The 17,746-nt window shown below is 43.3% G+C and overlaps 1 protein-coding gene and 1 non-coding gene across 2 annotated transcripts in view; both read left to right on the top strand.

Moving 5' to 3' along the window:
* Gpr156 (G protein-coupled receptor 156) overlaps positions 1–17,746 on the top strand; it is a 75,434-nt gene that overhangs the window by 37,502 nt on the left and 20,186 nt on the right. Inside the window, exons 4-5 of the mRNA XM_005071500.4 lie at positions 15,887–16,016; positions 16,230–16,340. Of these exons, the coding sequence (XP_005071557.1) occupies positions 15,887–16,016; positions 16,230–16,340 (241 nt within the window). The remainder of the gene's footprint in view (positions 1–15,886; positions 16,017–16,229; positions 16,341–17,746) is intronic.
* On the top strand, positions 17,369–17,532 carry LOC121142088. The gene has a single exon (XR_005879101.1). It is a non-coding gene; the product is annotated as a U1 spliceosomal RNA (small nuclear RNA).

Raw genomic sequence — 17,746 nt, 5'->3', positions numbered from 1 at the left:
CTGTATATGCAGACTGTAAGCATGTGGTGTCTGAGTATATATATAGATGCATTCACTTAGCAAAACTGTTTAGCACGATCTATAAACCTTGAACATATCCATACCCTGTGTGTCTGAAATCCCAGAAGAAATGCACATATAGCTACCAAAATACATTTACTAAAATATTCTTAGCTGTACTATTTATAACAAACCTATTTCAGACCATTTTGTGTTGTTTTAACAGAATATCTAAGTCTGAGTTATGTATAAAGAAAAGAACATTTATTTGGTTCATGATTCTGGTAGCTGGAAAGTCCAAACAGAATGGTGCTACTATTGGATAAGAGACCTTAGCTGTATCACAACATGACAGGACAGAGAACTAAAAATATACAAAAGAGGCCAAGTATGTGGGGGTTGTCTTGATTTTTAACAGCTGGCTTTCTTGTTAGCCATCCTAGTCTCACAAGAACAAACCTATCCCCATGATGTGGGCATTAATCCCTTCCAGTGTTTACAGTGACCCAAATCACCCTTTGATGTCCCATCACCTCGACACAGTGTTGCACTGGGAACCACACTGCAACATCAGCTTGGGTGGGAACAGATGATTTTTACACCATAGCAGAACTATGAAGAGATGAGAGCAGCTCAAGTGTCCATCAACAGTTTTACGTCGCACTACCTTAAGATGCATCCCAAAAATCGATGCTACACCACAGTGACAATGATCCAATTACCTGCCACAATACTGATGGCTCTCAGAAAATAGCTGTTGATCAAAAGAAGCCAAACACAAAGATTATGCCTAGCATGATTCCTCTTACACGAGAAGCACAAAGACAGACAAGCTAGTCTGTCAAAAGTCAGGGGAGTATTTACCCCAGGTCAGGAGAGAGAGAAAGGGGAGGTGACATGGTGCCGGAGCAGGACGCAGGCTTCTCAAGTATAGGTAGACTCCCTATCTTTAGCTGAGTGCCGGATGCAGAGGCATGTTTGGTGTGAATCTCTGAATTGTATATCTAAACATATGAATTTATCTTTATTGTTTCTGTTTTGGTTTGGATTTGTGTTTGATTTTTGTTTGGATTTTGAGAAAGAATCTTGCTGCATAGCCCTGGCTAGCCTGGTACTTACTGTGTAGCCCAATCTGACCTCCAATTCATGGCAACCTTCCTGCTCCAGCCTCTAGAGTGCTGGGATTGTAGGCATGCACCACCTTCACTCTTGACTATGTATATTTTCTTCAATGTGTTTTCAAAAGTGTCATTGGTTTGTTTTTTTTTTCACAAGATGAAAACCTCCAAAAACAATACATGTCTGTTATAAGAAACAAAAACTCTTAAATATCGTTTTTTTCTGGGAAAATAATCTCACTTATGTCTATATTATGTATATTGAAGGACATAATGATTAGTTATGCTGTAAATGTGAAGTGAACTATGTAAGACTTATTTCTATATCACTGATTTTATAAAAAGGAGGAAGAGGAGACTTGGGCCAGCAAGACTTTATCTAGGCTCAATAGATAAAGGTACTTGCTGGCAAGGCTGACAGCTTGAATTTGATCCCCAGAACCCACAGGATGGGAGGAAAGAGTCAGTTCCCACCAGTTGTTCTTTGACCACCAACATGTGGTATGGTTTTTTTCTTACATGAATACACACACACACACACACACACACACACACACACACCAAATATGTGTAAAAAATAAGTTTGTTTATCAAAAGACTCAATTAAATGGCAACAAAAGTACACACAATAAAAGAAACACAGGGGCTGGAGAGAAGGCTCATTGGTTAAGAGCACTGGCTGCTCTTCCAGAGGTCCTGAGCTGAATTCCCAGCAACCACACGGTGACTCACAACCATCTCTAGTGGGATCTGATGCCCTCTTCTGGCATAAAGGTGTACATGCAGATACAGCACTCATTCATAAAATAAATGAATACATCTTTTAAAAATATATAAAACAAGTCCAAGGTCACCAAATTTAAAACTTCTGTGCCCCAGGGGATGGAGAGATAGCTCAGTTTAAGAGCATATACTAAAGAGATGACTCAAAGGTTACAAGCACTGGCTGGTTTTCTAGAGGTTCTGAGTTCAATCCCCAGCAAAAATGGTGGCTCATAACCAACTATGATAGATCTAGTTGACATACATGCAGACAGAACACGGCATAAATAATAATAAATCTCTTTTTAAAAAGATCATATATGGTTCTTGCAAAGGACCAGGGTTTAGTTCTCAGCACCCATATCAGATGGTTCACAAATTGCCTATTGCTCAGCTTCAGGAGATCTGCACCCTCACACAGACATACATGCAGGCAAAATACCAATGCACATAAGATAAAAAAAATCATAAAAGAGAAAGTGTTTTAAAAGTATATATCAGTTAAAGGATTTATATCTAGATATTTGAAAGAATGCTTACAACCCAATAATAAAAGAAAACCAAAATAAAATGAATATCATAACTATTGTGTTTCATGTCAGCAGACCCAATGTAGGACATAATCTTACTCCCATGATGAAAAGCAAAAATTGATAGAACCATGTTGGAAAACAGTATAAGGTGGACTGGGAATCTGAATAAATGTGTTTCTGAAAAGATATATTAAAACTCAGCTGGCACTTCCTTAAGCAGAGGAGAAAGGCAGACCAAACCCAATCACATACCACTTTCCACCCACTAGGGTGGCTGTAGCTAAAAAGTTAACAAGTGTTTTTGAGGCTATGGAGGAATTATAGCATTCACATACTATAGGTAGAAATGTAAAATAGTTGAGCTGCTATGGATGTCGCTTGCAAATCCCCCCAAATGTTAAATGGGCAACAGTTAAATTCCTAGGTCTATATCTAAAGAAAGGAAAACATATGCCAACATCAAAACTTATAAATGGCTGTCCATGGTATTATTTATAATAGCTCCAAAGTGGAAATAACTAACCCAGGTGTCAGTTTTAAAAGCCAGTCACAAAGTGTCATGCACTGTATGAGTCCCCTTCATAAAATAGTTCAAAGTCAGAACTAACTAAATTACAGTGCTAAAAGTTAATGCAGCGTTTTGCCTCTAGAAAAAGGGTAAGGTAACAATTATGACGTGGCTGTAATGCTCTTGTTTTGGACTTGGGTTGTGGTCACGTGGATGTTCTCTTCGTGGTAGTTCATTGAACTATACATTTATAATCCTTGTCATTACGTTTTAAAGGCAAACTGTCAGAACTGAGTAGTTAGAGAAGTCACGGACAGGAAGTAGCTACCCCTTCAGGAAACTGTGAAGCATGGGAACCAAGAGTTAACTTCCAAGCACCCTCTTTACATAATTCTAGCTGTCACGAGCACCATGCTCCCCCAGATTCATGCGTGGAAACCCTAAGTCCCATTGTGACTGTATTTGGAGGCAGAGTCTTGAAAGTTGAATGACTTTGTTAAGATAGGTGAGAGCACTAATCCTTCAGGGCTGGTGTCCTGAGAGTGCACATTGCAGGAGACCTGCTGGTGAGAAAAAGCCTGTGGAGACTCAGCAGGCAGCTATCTGCAGGCTGGAAGGGGTGCTGCACTCCAAAATCTGGATGCTGCCTCCTGGATATGAGAAAATAGAATCCTGCTGTTTAATTCATCATGTCTATGGTGTTTTTCATGGCAGTCTGTGCAGAATGGTACAGTAGACATTCCCAGGTAGTCCACTGCCCTTCCTCTGAGCAAATACAGTATTGATATTTATTCCTAAATTTCCTGTTCTCTCCTGTTTTCAGTAGATGCAATTGAATATCCAAATTTTACTTGATTGGGGAACTAACTAGATTTGAAGATTATCTAACATTAGTTAACACCTGGTCCCTCTCTGTGCTGTCTTCACTTCCATGAGGGCAGGAGCTTGCTTTTACCTTTGTAATTCAGACAGCACATTTTCAAGCATTTTGAATGTTGCTACTCTCAATGACAATAGCAAGTAACTCTGTCTCTCTCTCTCTCTCTCTCTCTCTCTCTCTCTCTCTGTGTGTGTGTGTGTGTGTGTGTGTGTGTGTGTGTGTGTGGGAGGGGTGGTGATTGCTGTACTAATCTATGCACAATGACCTTTGTTTCTATCTGACTGAACAGATGTAGGAATTAATCATTGTCACTCCTGGATGGCGCGGCTGCAGCTGTCCCCACTGCCTCTCTCGCCCCTGGTAGATTTATTAGTGTGTTTTGTTTGTTGGAAAACATATCTGAGCACAAAAGAATAGCAAATTGGAGTCACTTATCTGTAAGTATGGATTTCTAGAAACATGTTTTTGCCTATGTATTTTGAAATACACACCCTGAACCTTTAAAAGAAATAGGAAGAGGAAAAGAAAGAGAAGGCAATGCAGACCGACCACAGTGTTTCTGGGGAACCAGGGTGATTCTTTCCCTTCTGAACTTCCACTTTGGATGTGGCATGGCCTCCAACCTGGGATTGCAAAGAATCAAGTTCCCCTCCACTCCTCCCTGAGACCTGGGAATACCTTGCATCTGGGCCCATGAAAATTAATGGTCTGAGTTTACTTAACACTATATTTTATTTTATAGCAAGACCATCTACAACCTTCAGACTATAGCCTCATCTCCTGGGTCCTAGACACTCCTATTATGCAAATGTTCCCACAGCTCCTGCAGATCAGCCCCTGGTGATCCTGAAACAGACCTGGATAGACATTAAGCAGCTATGACTTTTTGCATGTTGTAGCTTGGTGGGACTGGGCTTTTGTCTGGTTTCATTCTATTGTGCCAACAGACACCAAATCAGGTCAGCATGTCCCAGGGTAAGGGCTAAAGAGAGCAGACCACACCTGTCAAAATCTGTTCATTCCTTTTTGATGGCCCCTCCTTACTTGCCTGAGTCTTAGATCTGGGGAAGCTATCCCAGCCAGCCTGGGCAGGTCTGGTCCCACCCTACCCTTGTTGGGCACTGTGAAGGTTTCTGCCTGATAGAGGGAGTCACATTCAGTCTGTCCTTTCCTTCCCCAGAGTGTCTCCTGGCTGTACACACCTAATGTGTTCAGTTCCTTGCTCACCACGCCTATGTTTTCAAGTTTTTGGCAGCTGCCTGTGGGTTTGCCCAGATTCCTGAATTTAAACTTTTCTCGTTTAAATTCTTTGGATATTGTTTGTCAGTGCTGACAATGTTTCTACCTCTGGAAGTGACAACAAGCATCTTTGTGTGAGAATGCAGATAAGCATGAGCTTCATGGTCAGAGCATCACCTAAAGCAAGAGACGTAAAACACCTACTAGTGGTAGCTCATTTTGGACAGAGTCTATTATGGAAATATTGCTTTAAAATTATACTTTTTGTTGCCTGTATTGTCTCTTAGTTGATAATGACCGTTCTAAAATTTAGTACATTTCACAGGTTAAAATAATTACAGGTAGAAATAAAGTATGTTATAAAATTATGAATAGAAAATATAAATAAAGCATTTTATCTATACTGTTCTAAACTTGCATATCTGGGCCTTTTCTTTTTATTGCATTATCTATTTATCTAAGTGTGTGTGGTGTGCATGGCCATGTACATGCTCCTGTGTGCATGTGGCGGTCAGAAGACAGCTTTCAGGAGTTGGTTCTTTCCTTCCACCATGAATGTCCCAGGGATCAAATTCAGGTTATAAGGGCTTTGTAACAATCACCTTTACCCATGGAGCTGTCTCCCTGGTCTCATATCTGACTTTTAAATAGTAGTTTATCTTTAAAGTGTTCTAGAATTTTATGCTGCTCTACTCATTCAAGATCTCCTTACACCTCTCTGGTCTCTTCCTTTCTTGCCTGCGGAATGGTCTGTTCTCATTTATTAGGTTCCCTGTCATTTGTGTTTTCCCTCCTGTCCTGAAAGTGGCTAATGTCAGACATTCAACATTAATATACTCTGAGAACTTAAACCAGGCATCAGACAAAACTGGATGACTCCTTTCCTTTCTGTCCCGACACCCAGGCTAAGGTGGGGAAAACAGTAAAACAGAAATGTGCTTAGCAGAGGGCATTGTCCTCAATGAACCCTGAGTAGAAGCCCCTTGGGGCTGCAAGATGACAGGAGGAATTCAGAGGCCCTCTTGGTGTCTTTGGAGATGGGGTTCATACACCATCTATCAAGTTTGTTGTTTAAGAATCACTAATCTCAGAACATTTCATTGCCCCCAAAGGTACTCTGTGGTGGTTTGCAGTTTCTTTCCATTTCTCCTTCCTCAACCCCCTAGAAACTAATTATTCTTTCTATATCTGTGAGATTATCTACCTGGAAATCAATTATTTTTCTATAATTATAGGTTTATCTAATCCAGACCCATTATGTAAATGGATTCATACATTAATGTCTCGTTTCTTTTATTCAGCATAATGTTAGCATGTTTATTAAGTACATCCACGTGGTAATATCAATCAGTATTTCATTCCTTTTTGTGGCTGAGCAACGTCCCATTATATGGGTACCACACATCTTGTTTATCCATTCATCAGTTATCCATCATCAGATACTTGGTTTTTCTTGCTTTGGGACTGTGCTTAGATGAAATGCTGCTCTGAAAACCCACACACAAGTTTTTGTGTGAGCATACATTTTGCTTGCCATGAAACGGAGTTTCCTGGTCATATGGTAACTGTTTAACCTACGTTTAAAACTGTTTATCAAAATGGCTGCACCATTTTACAGTCGTACCAGCAATCTATGGGGTCTTCTACTTCTCCACATCCTCACCAATGCCGTGTGCATTGCCTGTTCAATTCCAGCCATCCCAATGGATATAAAATGGTGTCTCATTGTGGCTTTCATTCCCATCACCTGGATGACCAATAATGCTGAGAGTTTTCTCATATACTTGGTCAGTTCTATATCTTCACTGGAGGAATGCCATCCAAATCTTTTTATAATTCTAAAAATTCTTATTACTTTAATAATATACTTAAATTAGTGAATGTCAAAGTTGTTCTGCATTAAAAACCCCCAAGAAGTTTTAAAAAGCTTCAAGCCGGAGGCTAGAGAGATGATCCCGAGGGTAAGAGCACTTGTTGCTCTTGTAGAGGACCAGATTCAGTTCCCAGCACTGACATGGTGACTCCCAACCATTGGTAACTCCAGTTCCAGAGGATCCAGCGCTCTCTTCTGGCCTCCGATGGCACTGCATGCACATGGTGCACAAATATACATTCAGGCAGAACACTTACATACATAAAATAAGTGCATCCTGTAAAAAAATGATGCTTAGGCTTTGTTCCGTAAGTTACCTCAGAGTACCAGGCAGACATTAGAAAAACTATCCCCGTGATTGAAGTTTTGAGAACCATTGCTACAGACCAGCTGACCAAACTTGTGATACTAACATAGAAACATTAACAACATTGGATTCCTTGCCAAGGTCACTAAATCAACGGATGCTTCTTAGCCTTCACCCTTTTTCAGCTTTTCATGATGTACTAACACTATTAACCATCTTCCCTTTCTTCCTCCCCTTCTTTTCTTTTGATTTTTGTTTGTAGACAGGGTTTCTCTGTGTAGCTTTGTAGACCAGGCTGGCCTCAAACTCACAGAGATCCGCCTGCCTCTGCCTCCCGAGTGCTGGGATTAAAGGCGTGCACCACCAACACCTAGCCACCTCTGTGCTTCTTGTCTCTTACTTCCAGCAGTTCTAAAATTCCATCCACCCACTTAATTTTGATGTCACCCTGGATTGCAGTCTTGTCTTCGTACACTGCACCTTTTGTCGGGTTTTAATGTCTCCACTTCAGTATCCTTGGTCCTGACTTCCCCTGGTCTGTAGTTGCTGTAAAGATTTTTCCATAGTTAGTTTAGATTCATTGGCTAAAACTAGACTCTAATCACTAGTCTTGCCTTCCCCTTGATTATGTGATTTCCATCTTGTTCACTAATAGTGCCATTCATTCATATCTACTTCTGCTTCCATCATCTCCCACACATATGGGTAGTCACCAAGTCTCAGCTATTTAACCTCTGGAATGTCTCTCAAATCAGTCTCTTATTATACAGATCCATTAACCAAGTGTAATCTCAACTTGTTTTTTTTTTTGATGTATTTATTTTATGTGCATAGGTGTTTTGTCTGCCTGCACGTATGTCTGTGTGAGGGTGTCAGGTCCCCTAGAACTGGAGTTACAGACATTTGTGAGCTGTCATGTGGGTTCTGGGAATTGAACCTGGGTCCTCTGGAAGAACAGCCATCTCTCTAGCCCCCTTAATTTGTTTTTATTGGAACAGTTGCCATGGCCCCTTAGTAGGTCTTTCTCATTTTGTAAACTTCGCTCTTTTGTCAAAATAACTTAAGAAACACAACACGGGTTCCTAATGCAGACTTGGGCTCACCTAACACCCCTTAGGTTAGTATTTAAGGTTTATGGGAGTTCTGTTTTTGTTTTGGGGATAGGGTCTCACTGTGTAGACCAGGCTGGCCTGAAACTCACAGAGAGTTCCTCTGTCTCCTGAGTGCTGGAACTAAAGGAATGCACTACCAAGCCTGACTTGCATTTCAATCTCTGTGTTTGTTTGTAAGATACAGTTCCCACATTTCCCTTTAAGCCATGCTCTAACAGTGTACTGTGCACACTGGTTACATGCCTGTATCGGTTCGTTGCTTGTCTCATGACACTTGGTTTGTTACCAGGAAAACACTCATCTGTCCTTTAAAACAAGCTCCTTTCTCTTAAAAGGAGGATCCTGGGCCAGAATTAGCAGAATCACTCAGAGATAACCTCAGACCCAACCCTAGATTCTACTTAATCCAAAACGTTTGAGGGTGATAAAGACCAGCAGTCCGTGGTTTGACAAGCTCTCCCCATGATTCTGGTCACTCTGGGATTTAATACAGCTGTTGTAAAATACAGTTCCTTTATCAGTCTCCATACTCTTTGAACAATACTTATTTTTATTTCAGAATTAGATCTGCTTATTCACTTACTCATTTCCTTTGCTGAGGTTTGAGTCAAATACTTTATTTTTGTACTCAGCACCGACCATAATGCCCAGCACTAAGAAGGAGGTTAATCCTAGAGAACCTAGGAAAAAAGAACACCCCAAGAGAGACACATATGGATCTATAGGAAAGGGGGAGGGGAAAGACAAGAAGATGTCTTAAGAAAACTGGGAGGCTGGGCGTTGGTGTACCCACACCTGCAGACATGAACATGCACATGCACAGACATACACACATCACACACACACACACACACACACACACACACACACAATTAGCTGTTTCTTTTTCATCAGATTATAGGAAAGAATGTACAATTCCTGTCTGTCATAGTGCACAGCCAACACTGCCAAGCCATCACTGGGGCCAAAGGCTTAGACACACTAGACAATGGCAGAAACCCAAGGACCCGAAGCCAGCTGCAGGAGGAATTCAGACTGGATTCTGGCCAGTGGCTAAAATCAGGAGGCACGATGGGAAATCAGCCAAGGCCCTAACTCTGAGCCAGCAATGGGCTCTGAGATACAGTCGAGTCTCTGCAAAGTGTGCCAAAGGCTGTGCTGCTTCAGAGAGCTGAGTAGTCCTCTGTGTTTGCTTTTGCTGACACTGCCAGCTAAACCGGGCCTCTGGGGAGGCAGGTGCAAACTAGCGGCCCACTGACACTATTACAGGATGCCAGTAACCAGGGTCAGAAAGGCCTCTGGAAAAGATTCATTAACCAAGGAGGTGTCAACAGGGTCGCGGGCAGCCATGACCAATTCAGGGAAGGGAAAGAATGCTAGAGGAAACCAGAGTCAGAGAGTAAGGGTCAGTTGTGCCCACACTGTCCCCAGTAGAAATCCACATACCAATCCTTTCATCTTAAAATGAGAGTCAGGGCAGAGTGAGTCCTAGGGCCCTGCACAACTGGTAGGGGACAAGGCAACAGAGAGCAAACAGGTCTCCCTTCATGGTTTTCTTATTTCCTATTTTCCTAAGGCCTGAACCCCTAACACTCACCTAGATCTAATGACTAGAATTAATTTAACAGACTGGGGGGAGGGTGCATGCCTTCAGTCTCAGCACTATGGAGGCAGAAGCAGGAGGATCTCCGAGTTCAAGGCCACCCTGATTTACAGAACGAGTTCCAAGACAGCCAGGGCTACACAGAGAAACCCTGTCTTAAAAAAGAATTAATTTACCAGACATTTAATAAGGTACTCCTAAGAGAGCCTCGTAGAAGATACTCATAGCTAGGCCAAACACAGCCCCAGGATCATGAATTCCCAGAATCTGCCCCGACAGAGACCCATGTTTGCTTGTATTCATGTATTCAGCATTCCTCACGGATTCCCAGACACACCATGGCCCAACATTCCCCTGACATAATAAACCCGGAGACTGAAAAGAGAGGAACAAGGGAGCAAAGATGGATTTGCAGCCACCTGGGGCTGGCGCGCTGCGATTGGATGCTTCGGACGGCCAATTGTGCTGGTGCTTTTTGTCCTATTTAGAATCAGGGTGTCTGCTCTAGCTTTTATTGGAAATGCTACAAGAGTCTTGCTAGAAATCGCTGGTGGCCTTTCCTACAGTTGCCGTGGGAGGGAGAACGGAAGTTGAAATCGCAGCCTGATCACAACCAGCATGGAATTGGAACCCTTGGGTCAGAGAGCCTGGGGAAAAGGGAATTTTCTTCTGTGCGTCTATTGCCCACTTTTGCTGTTTAAAAGCACATTTAAAATGCTTTACAGTTGTGTGAGATGTGGAAATACACATTTGGGAGTGTGTAAAAACCGGTAGCTAATGTTAGCACACTACTTCTAGATTAAAGTGGGCTTCTTTCACAAGGCGCACTTGTGGCTTTTGCTTTCTCCTCACTGGCAATGCGTCTTCAGCGTGCCTCTCACTGCTGTCCGACACTGGAGCCCATACAATGAGGCGATGGGCATTTGCTGTGAAATGGAAATCTAAATTTCCATATTTCAGCTTTTAAAATGGATGCAAGGATGCAATTTTGAATTGGTACTCGGTTATGTTGGTAGCCCAGAAGAACTATGAATTCTGAAATATGTGTGCTGTAAATCTATGTGCATTTTCATATATTAAATGTATACAGCCGCCAGGCGGTGGTGACGCTCGCCTTTAATCCCAGCACTTGGGAGGCAGAGGCAGGCGGATCTCTGTGAGTTCGAGGCCAGCCTGGTCTACAGAGCGAATTCCAGGACAGCCTCCGAAGCCACAGAGAAACCCTGTCTCAAAAAACCAAAATAAATAAATAAATAAATAAAATGTATACAGCCTATATCTACTTTGTGGGCTGTGCAGATGGCTCAGCAGGTAAAGGCACGTGCCACCAAGCTAGACTCTCTGAGTTTGGTCCCCAAGACCCACACAACTGAAGGAGAAAACCAACTACTGTGAGCTGCCCTCTGAATTATATGTGCATGCCGTGGTATACAGGTGCCAACACACACATAAATAAATGTAATTTGGATTTTTAATCTATATGTTCTCACATGTGTGTGTTTAATAACCCTGGGTACTGAGGAAAGAACTGTTAGTGTTAAATGAAATTTTTATTGTATTTTTTAAAGAGAAATAAGATGCTGGGCGGTGGTGGCACACACCTTTAATCCCAGCACTCGGGAGGCAGAGGCAGGTGGATCTCTGTGAGTTTGGGACCAGCAGCCAGCTCTACACAGAGAAGCCCTGTCTAGAGAGAGAGACAGAGAGAGAGAGAGAGAGAGAGAGAGAGAGAGAGAGAGAGAGAGAGAGAGAGAAATAAGGAACGTATCTTGTAGTGAAAAAGACAGAAACTCAAAGAAGTAGCCTCGAGAGCTGAGGGCAGAGATTCTAATTTGCTTTGCCATCTCCATTTTCTTAATACAGTGATAGGTTCATATTCAGGAATTAATTGACACAGATTGACTATTAGTGAAAGCATAAGCAAAGCAAAGGACACTGAGTTCGTCAGCTAAAGGAGAACCTGGGGCCAGGATATTCAGCAAGTTTTCTTTCAAAGTTAATAAGCAAAGCTTTTATTTGGATGATCAGTTGATCAGGCTGTAAAATTCACATCTCTGGAAACGAGGTCAGTCTGATCTTACTGCTAAGGAAGTGAGGCAGAAATGCACGTGACTGGCTTGCCGATAAACCAGCAGCAGGGGGAAGATGCTACGGCTACAGGGAAGAGCTGAAAGGACCTCATCATGCTAACCATGTGACTAATCTATAGCCCTTGGGCTTCCGGGTCCTTTACGGCATCAGTAGCTGCAGGTCCAAAATGACAGGTTGGTGAGTGGAAAATTTATCCTCTCCAGGTTAAAATGAAGCTGTACAAGCCCTGAGCTTGCTTTGAAAAGCAAGCAAGCATAGGAAGGGCAGGCCCACCTAGATAAAAAAGAAGACAAGCTTCCACACCCAGCCGACAGCAGCAAGGTGGTCCAAGATCAGCAGGTTTCCCGAAATCTGGGAGAGCAATGTGTGCAGCTCACTTCTGTCACTAACATCAGCGGAGAGTTGGGAACCTGTGTGGTCATAAAGATGAGATCTGCTGTCACATCGCTGGGCCCTCGGGGCCCTCCTGGCCACCTGACCTGGGAGATGTGTTAGACAAAAGCATTTTCTAAGAGAATTCTCCAGGAAGAGTTTGGCCAATGGAAAGGAACTTTTGGAGGAGCCTGACCTCATTGGAGACAAACGAACATGTGTGTGCACATTCACATGTGGACGAATGCTCCCACAGATGGTGCGGTATCCTAGAAACTGAGGGTGGGAGAGCACGGAGCTTCACAAACATCCTGCTAGGATCTCTTATTTATTTTCAGGCTTCTCTCATCACCGTGCTGGGAGGGAAGCCCAGAAGAGGCTCACCCACACAACACAAAAGGCTTGTCACTGAGGACTTAGCGTGGCCAAAACCCATACTGCAAAAACCTCAGCACTCGGAATCCCAAAATAATGCTGGTCTTTTCGTGAGCAGTAACACCAGGGAAGTCTCAGCCATTCCGTGGAAGTCCACTTCTATTACCCATCATGTGCCCTCCTTGTCTAGCACATGGACGCTAAGCCAGCTCGTGATCCCCTCTGACTTCAGTGATTGCTAACACATTGGCTCTCAGCTGCAGGGGCTTGTAGTCCCCTTACAGAAGGAAGTTCCCGGAAAGAAACAGGGAGAGCAGTTAGGAGGCTAGTAAGTGCAAGGAAGACTTCCATCAGTTGGTGGCAGTAGAGGTGGTGAGAAGTAGCTGGGTTCTGGTTGTATTTCAAGAATGGAACCAATGAGATTTCAAGACAGATTGGATGTGGGAGGTAAGCAAGAGTCAGTGGTGACTCCAAGGTTTTAGATCCAAGCAAACAGAAAGATGGAGTTCTTGTGCTGAAAAGCAGAAGGATGGTGGAGAAACAACTTGTGGGAGAAGACAAGGAGTTAAATTCTGAATGGACTGTGATTTAAAAATTAAAAAATAGGGCTGGAGAGATGACTCAGTGGTTAAGAGCACTGGCTGCTCTTCCAAAGGACCCGGGTTGAATTCTCAACACCCACATAGCAGTTCACAACTGTTTGTAACTCCAGTTCCAGGGAATATGACATACAGACATATATGCAGGCAAAACCTCAACGTACATTAAGTAAATCAATAAATATTTTTCAAAAATTAAAAAAGAGAGTCAGGTGTGGTGGTACACACCTTTGATCCCAGGCAGAGGCAGGTGGATCTCTGTGAGTTCAATGCCAGCCTGGAACACATAGCAAGTTCCAGAACAGTCAGGAATACACAGTGAGACCCTATCTCAATGAGGGCAAAAGAGTATATTTATGTTTCAAATTCCTGAAAGTAGAGCTAATTCAAATGATGAGACAAAGGATTCAGAGACCCTGAAACAAACTAAAGTGGAATCGTTATGTTAAAGGATGTGGAGCTTAGGCAGTGGAAAGGTTACATTGCTCTCTCTGGGGGTCCTCTAAAGAGGACTAGGTGGCATGCAGCGGCAGGGTGACACAGATGTGAGGCACAAGTGGTTAGAGGTCACAGTAGTAATAGTGTGAGGTGTGCAGAATTTTAACTGATTAACTCAAACCCTAGAAATGGGCAAAACAGCAAGCAGATGAGATCTGTGCCACCACACCAGATCACGTAATAAATCTGGAGTTTTGGTGACATAGGTCTAGAATCCTCTTGTAGTACAGATCAAAAACAGTGGACTGAATGAGAAACTCAACAAATCCTCAGAATTGAAATCCTTTTTATTTCACTGCAGAGGTTGAGCTGGTGAATGCCACAAGCATCTGAGTTCATTAGCCTACAAGAGTGACAATCCAGGATTAAATTAGTTCTGTAGATGCCTATTTGCATGTCCTGAGACTACTGGAGAATAGAAAAATTGAGAAAACCCTTGCCTCACATTTCCAGTCAATAAATGAATAAGAAAATGGGGGGGGGAGAGATTGTTATATAAACTTAACTCCACCCACCCCGCACCTTGTTGCAGACTGCTAGCCACCTAGTCTAGACTCTTAACTCTTCTTATGTGGAGCACAAGTCATGTCATTATAATGAAGTATATAATATTTCAATCTCCTGGCTTTGTGAAATCTCCTGCATGTTGTAGATGAGTGAAAATGTTCATCTTTGTAGACTTCACCATTTAGTGCAATAGAAAAATAACATGACATGGTGGTTGAATGACTCCTAATGTGGCTAAGATGGTCCCCCAGACAAGTCATTCACCTACTGAATTGGAGCTGATTGACATTTTAGTGGCTTCACAGGTGTTCACTCAGACAAACAAAACAGGTTAATCATCTCCTATGAGACGCTGCCTCAATTCTCTGCTTCAATTTTCTTCTTTTATGAGGTATCGCCAGTAAAACTTCTCAAGAAAAATACCAAAAACTACCCATCTAGGTCTATGGCATATTTATTTGAACAATGGGTTCACACCAGTGCTTGAGACATGAACACTAGAGAATGCCTGTTTCATCAAAAACAACTAGACTGGGTTCCTCTTCACTAAATCAGAAAGGGGGAGAATTACAAATCAGGGGTCATGCAATACTGGATCATGCAAATGAGACCAAATTAGGGTGTTCAAATAAAGTAGATGCATACAAGAGCAGGGGTGCAAAGCTGCCCATCGGTGATGAGATGTTTGGCTTTGAGATCCTGGCAGGCATGCCATAAGGAGGTCACGATCATGCTCACGGCTTATGTGTAGGAGTTGTGAGAGGCAAATGGGAAATGGTTTTTACAGAAGGTCAGACATCAGTGATCCATAGAATAAGCTGGATCTCCCCTTCCATCAACCAATTCACACCCGGGATTTCCACCTTCCATCAACTGATTCACACCCAGGATTTCCACCTTACACCAACCAGTTCATACCCAGGATTTCTACCCTCCATCAACTGATTCACACCCTGGATTTCCACCTCCCATCAACTGATTCATTCCCTGGATTTCCACCTCCCATCAACTGATTCACACCCAGGATTTCCACCTTCCATCAACTGATTCACACCCAGGATTTCCACCTTCCATCAACTGATTCACACCCAGGATTTCCCCCTTCCATCAACTGATTCATACCCTGGATTTCCACCTCCCATCAACTGATTCACACCCAGGATTTCCCCCTTCCATCAACTGATTCACACCCTGGATTTCCACCTCCCATCAACTGATTCACATCCTGGACCTCTGCTGGTGTCTAGAGTTTGTCTGGAACCCCAGTTACCCACATTCCCCTGTAGTCTTCTGCTACCCACTGACTTCATTTCTTCCCTCTCCTAAAAAAGACGCTGCCTCAATTCTCTGCTTTTGTCCTCCGTTTCCTCTCTTTTCCATCAAATAAGGAAAGAAAGGCAATGTGTGCGTCTAATAACTGGTGTATGTGAAGAACCCCATGTCTTCTGGCATGTCTTCAACACTGGTGCAATGGGTCATAGCTATGTCCCTCTTCCTATTTCCACCTAGGATTGTGAAGATGTCCAGCCCCAATCTGAACATTGTGACCTTACTGGGCAGTTGTCTGACTTACAGCAGCGCTTACCTTTTTGGGATTCAAGATGCTTTTGTGGGGAGTTCCATGGAAGTGCTCATTCAGGTAGGTGACATTTGAAACTTTTGTTTCGGACACCATGTTGAACTTCGAAAATGTTTCACGCTCATGGCTCCTTCTATGAGTGGTAGTTATGTCTCCGTGTTATGGGCATTCAGCAAGGCCCACTTTCTACCCCATATCCTCCGTGGGCCTGAGACATTGAAGATGGATGAGGGTTCCACTTGTGACTCTTGCTTCTGTTGCCCCCCCCCCCAGATAAGACTGTCCATGCTGTGCATTGGGACATCCCTTGTGTTCGGCCCTATCCTGGGGAAGAGCTGGCGACTCTACAAGGTGTTTACCCAGAGGGTCCCGGACAAGAGAGTGGTGAGTTGGCAGCCAGTATACAATGCTGGGCTAGCTGCAGCAGGAGCTCCATGGTGGCTCAGAGCTTTGGGAGTTAGTACACATCTCTGGGATGGCCGTAGGATGGCTGGAATTCTTGCTCCTCGTTTCAATCCTTAGAGTCACTTGGCTCCACAAAGCCCCAGACTTCTAGGACTGAGAGTTAGAACTAGACCTTTGAACGGTGGCTCCTTTAAGTACACCCACCCCAGGCTCCATGGGAACCCGTGAGCTGGCCAATACCTGCACAGTGGGAGTGAAAACAAGATGCCCAGAGAGACTGGCTCTTGGCACAGACAGGAGCTGCCATCAAAAGAGTGAGTGTAGAGAGGTTATAACAAGAATCTGAATTACTCCTCTCCCTAGAGCTCGGGTCTCTTCCATGCAGGCAATTCTCTGCACTGTGAGGGGTGTAGCTAAAGCTGTGAGCAAGAGAAGGGACTCAGAGAGTAGAATTGACTGTGCAACCACACAGCAATCAGGTCACCTGCATGGCCCTGGCTCCCAGCACTTATTGTAACCATACTCCTCCATTTTATCAGAGTCCCTGATACAGCGGTCCAGACCTCACAGCCAGATCAGGGCCTCTTCAGCTAGAGATTCCCCAGACCTCATATATAATTCTGTCAGACTACTTCTCTGCAATTATGGAATTTTAAACCCAAACATTATCGAATCATAGTGGATACTTAGCAAAAGTTCAGCTGTGAGTAATCACACAGATACAGAAAGTTGCCTAAAAGGACAGAATTCATCGCTCTTGATACCATTCCAAAAATAGCTTTTTTGAGGCATAATTGACACACAAGAAATATAATATTAAAGTGTGACATGAAAAAAAAAAGAAGCCGGGCGTTGGTGGCTCACGCCTTTAATCCCAGCACTCGGGAGGCAGAGGCAGGCGGATCTCTGTGTGTTTGAGGCCAGGCTGGACCAACAGCCTCCAAAACAATACAGAGAAACCCTGTCTCGAAAAACCAAAACAACAACAACAAAAAAAGTGTGACATGACATTTACCTGGCAGGGGAGACACCATGATCAGGCAGATGGTTTTCCCAGAGAGAGGCTCACCCATTGTTCTTGGAGTGTGCTGGTCCCTGAGATTTCTGCATACACAGGTAACTCAACTGAATGATTTGTGGTAGTGGGGGACTGTATTAGCTCTCTCTCCTGAATAAAAAGTGTGATATTACGTCTTAACCCATGGAACATGTGACCTACCCAACTCCACGGTCCCCAGATGCTCAACATCCATGGTCCATTGTTACATTATCCCTGCCTACTCCGAGACACCTCTGTTTTGCTTTCTGGCATTAAAGATTAGCTTTCACTTTCCAGAGTTTCACATAAATGGAATCATGGACTGGAGAGATAACTCAGTAGTTAA

This window comes from Mesocricetus auratus, unplaced genomic scaffold (assembly GCF_017639785.1).
Source record: "Mesocricetus auratus isolate SY011 unplaced genomic scaffold, BCM_Maur_2.0 Super-Scaffold_100008, whole genome shotgun sequence".
NCBI lineage: Eukaryota > Metazoa > Chordata > Mammalia > Rodentia > Cricetidae > Mesocricetus > Mesocricetus auratus.
Note: the sequence above shows the minus strand (reverse complement) of the source record. Positions and strands in the feature narration are given on the sequence as shown.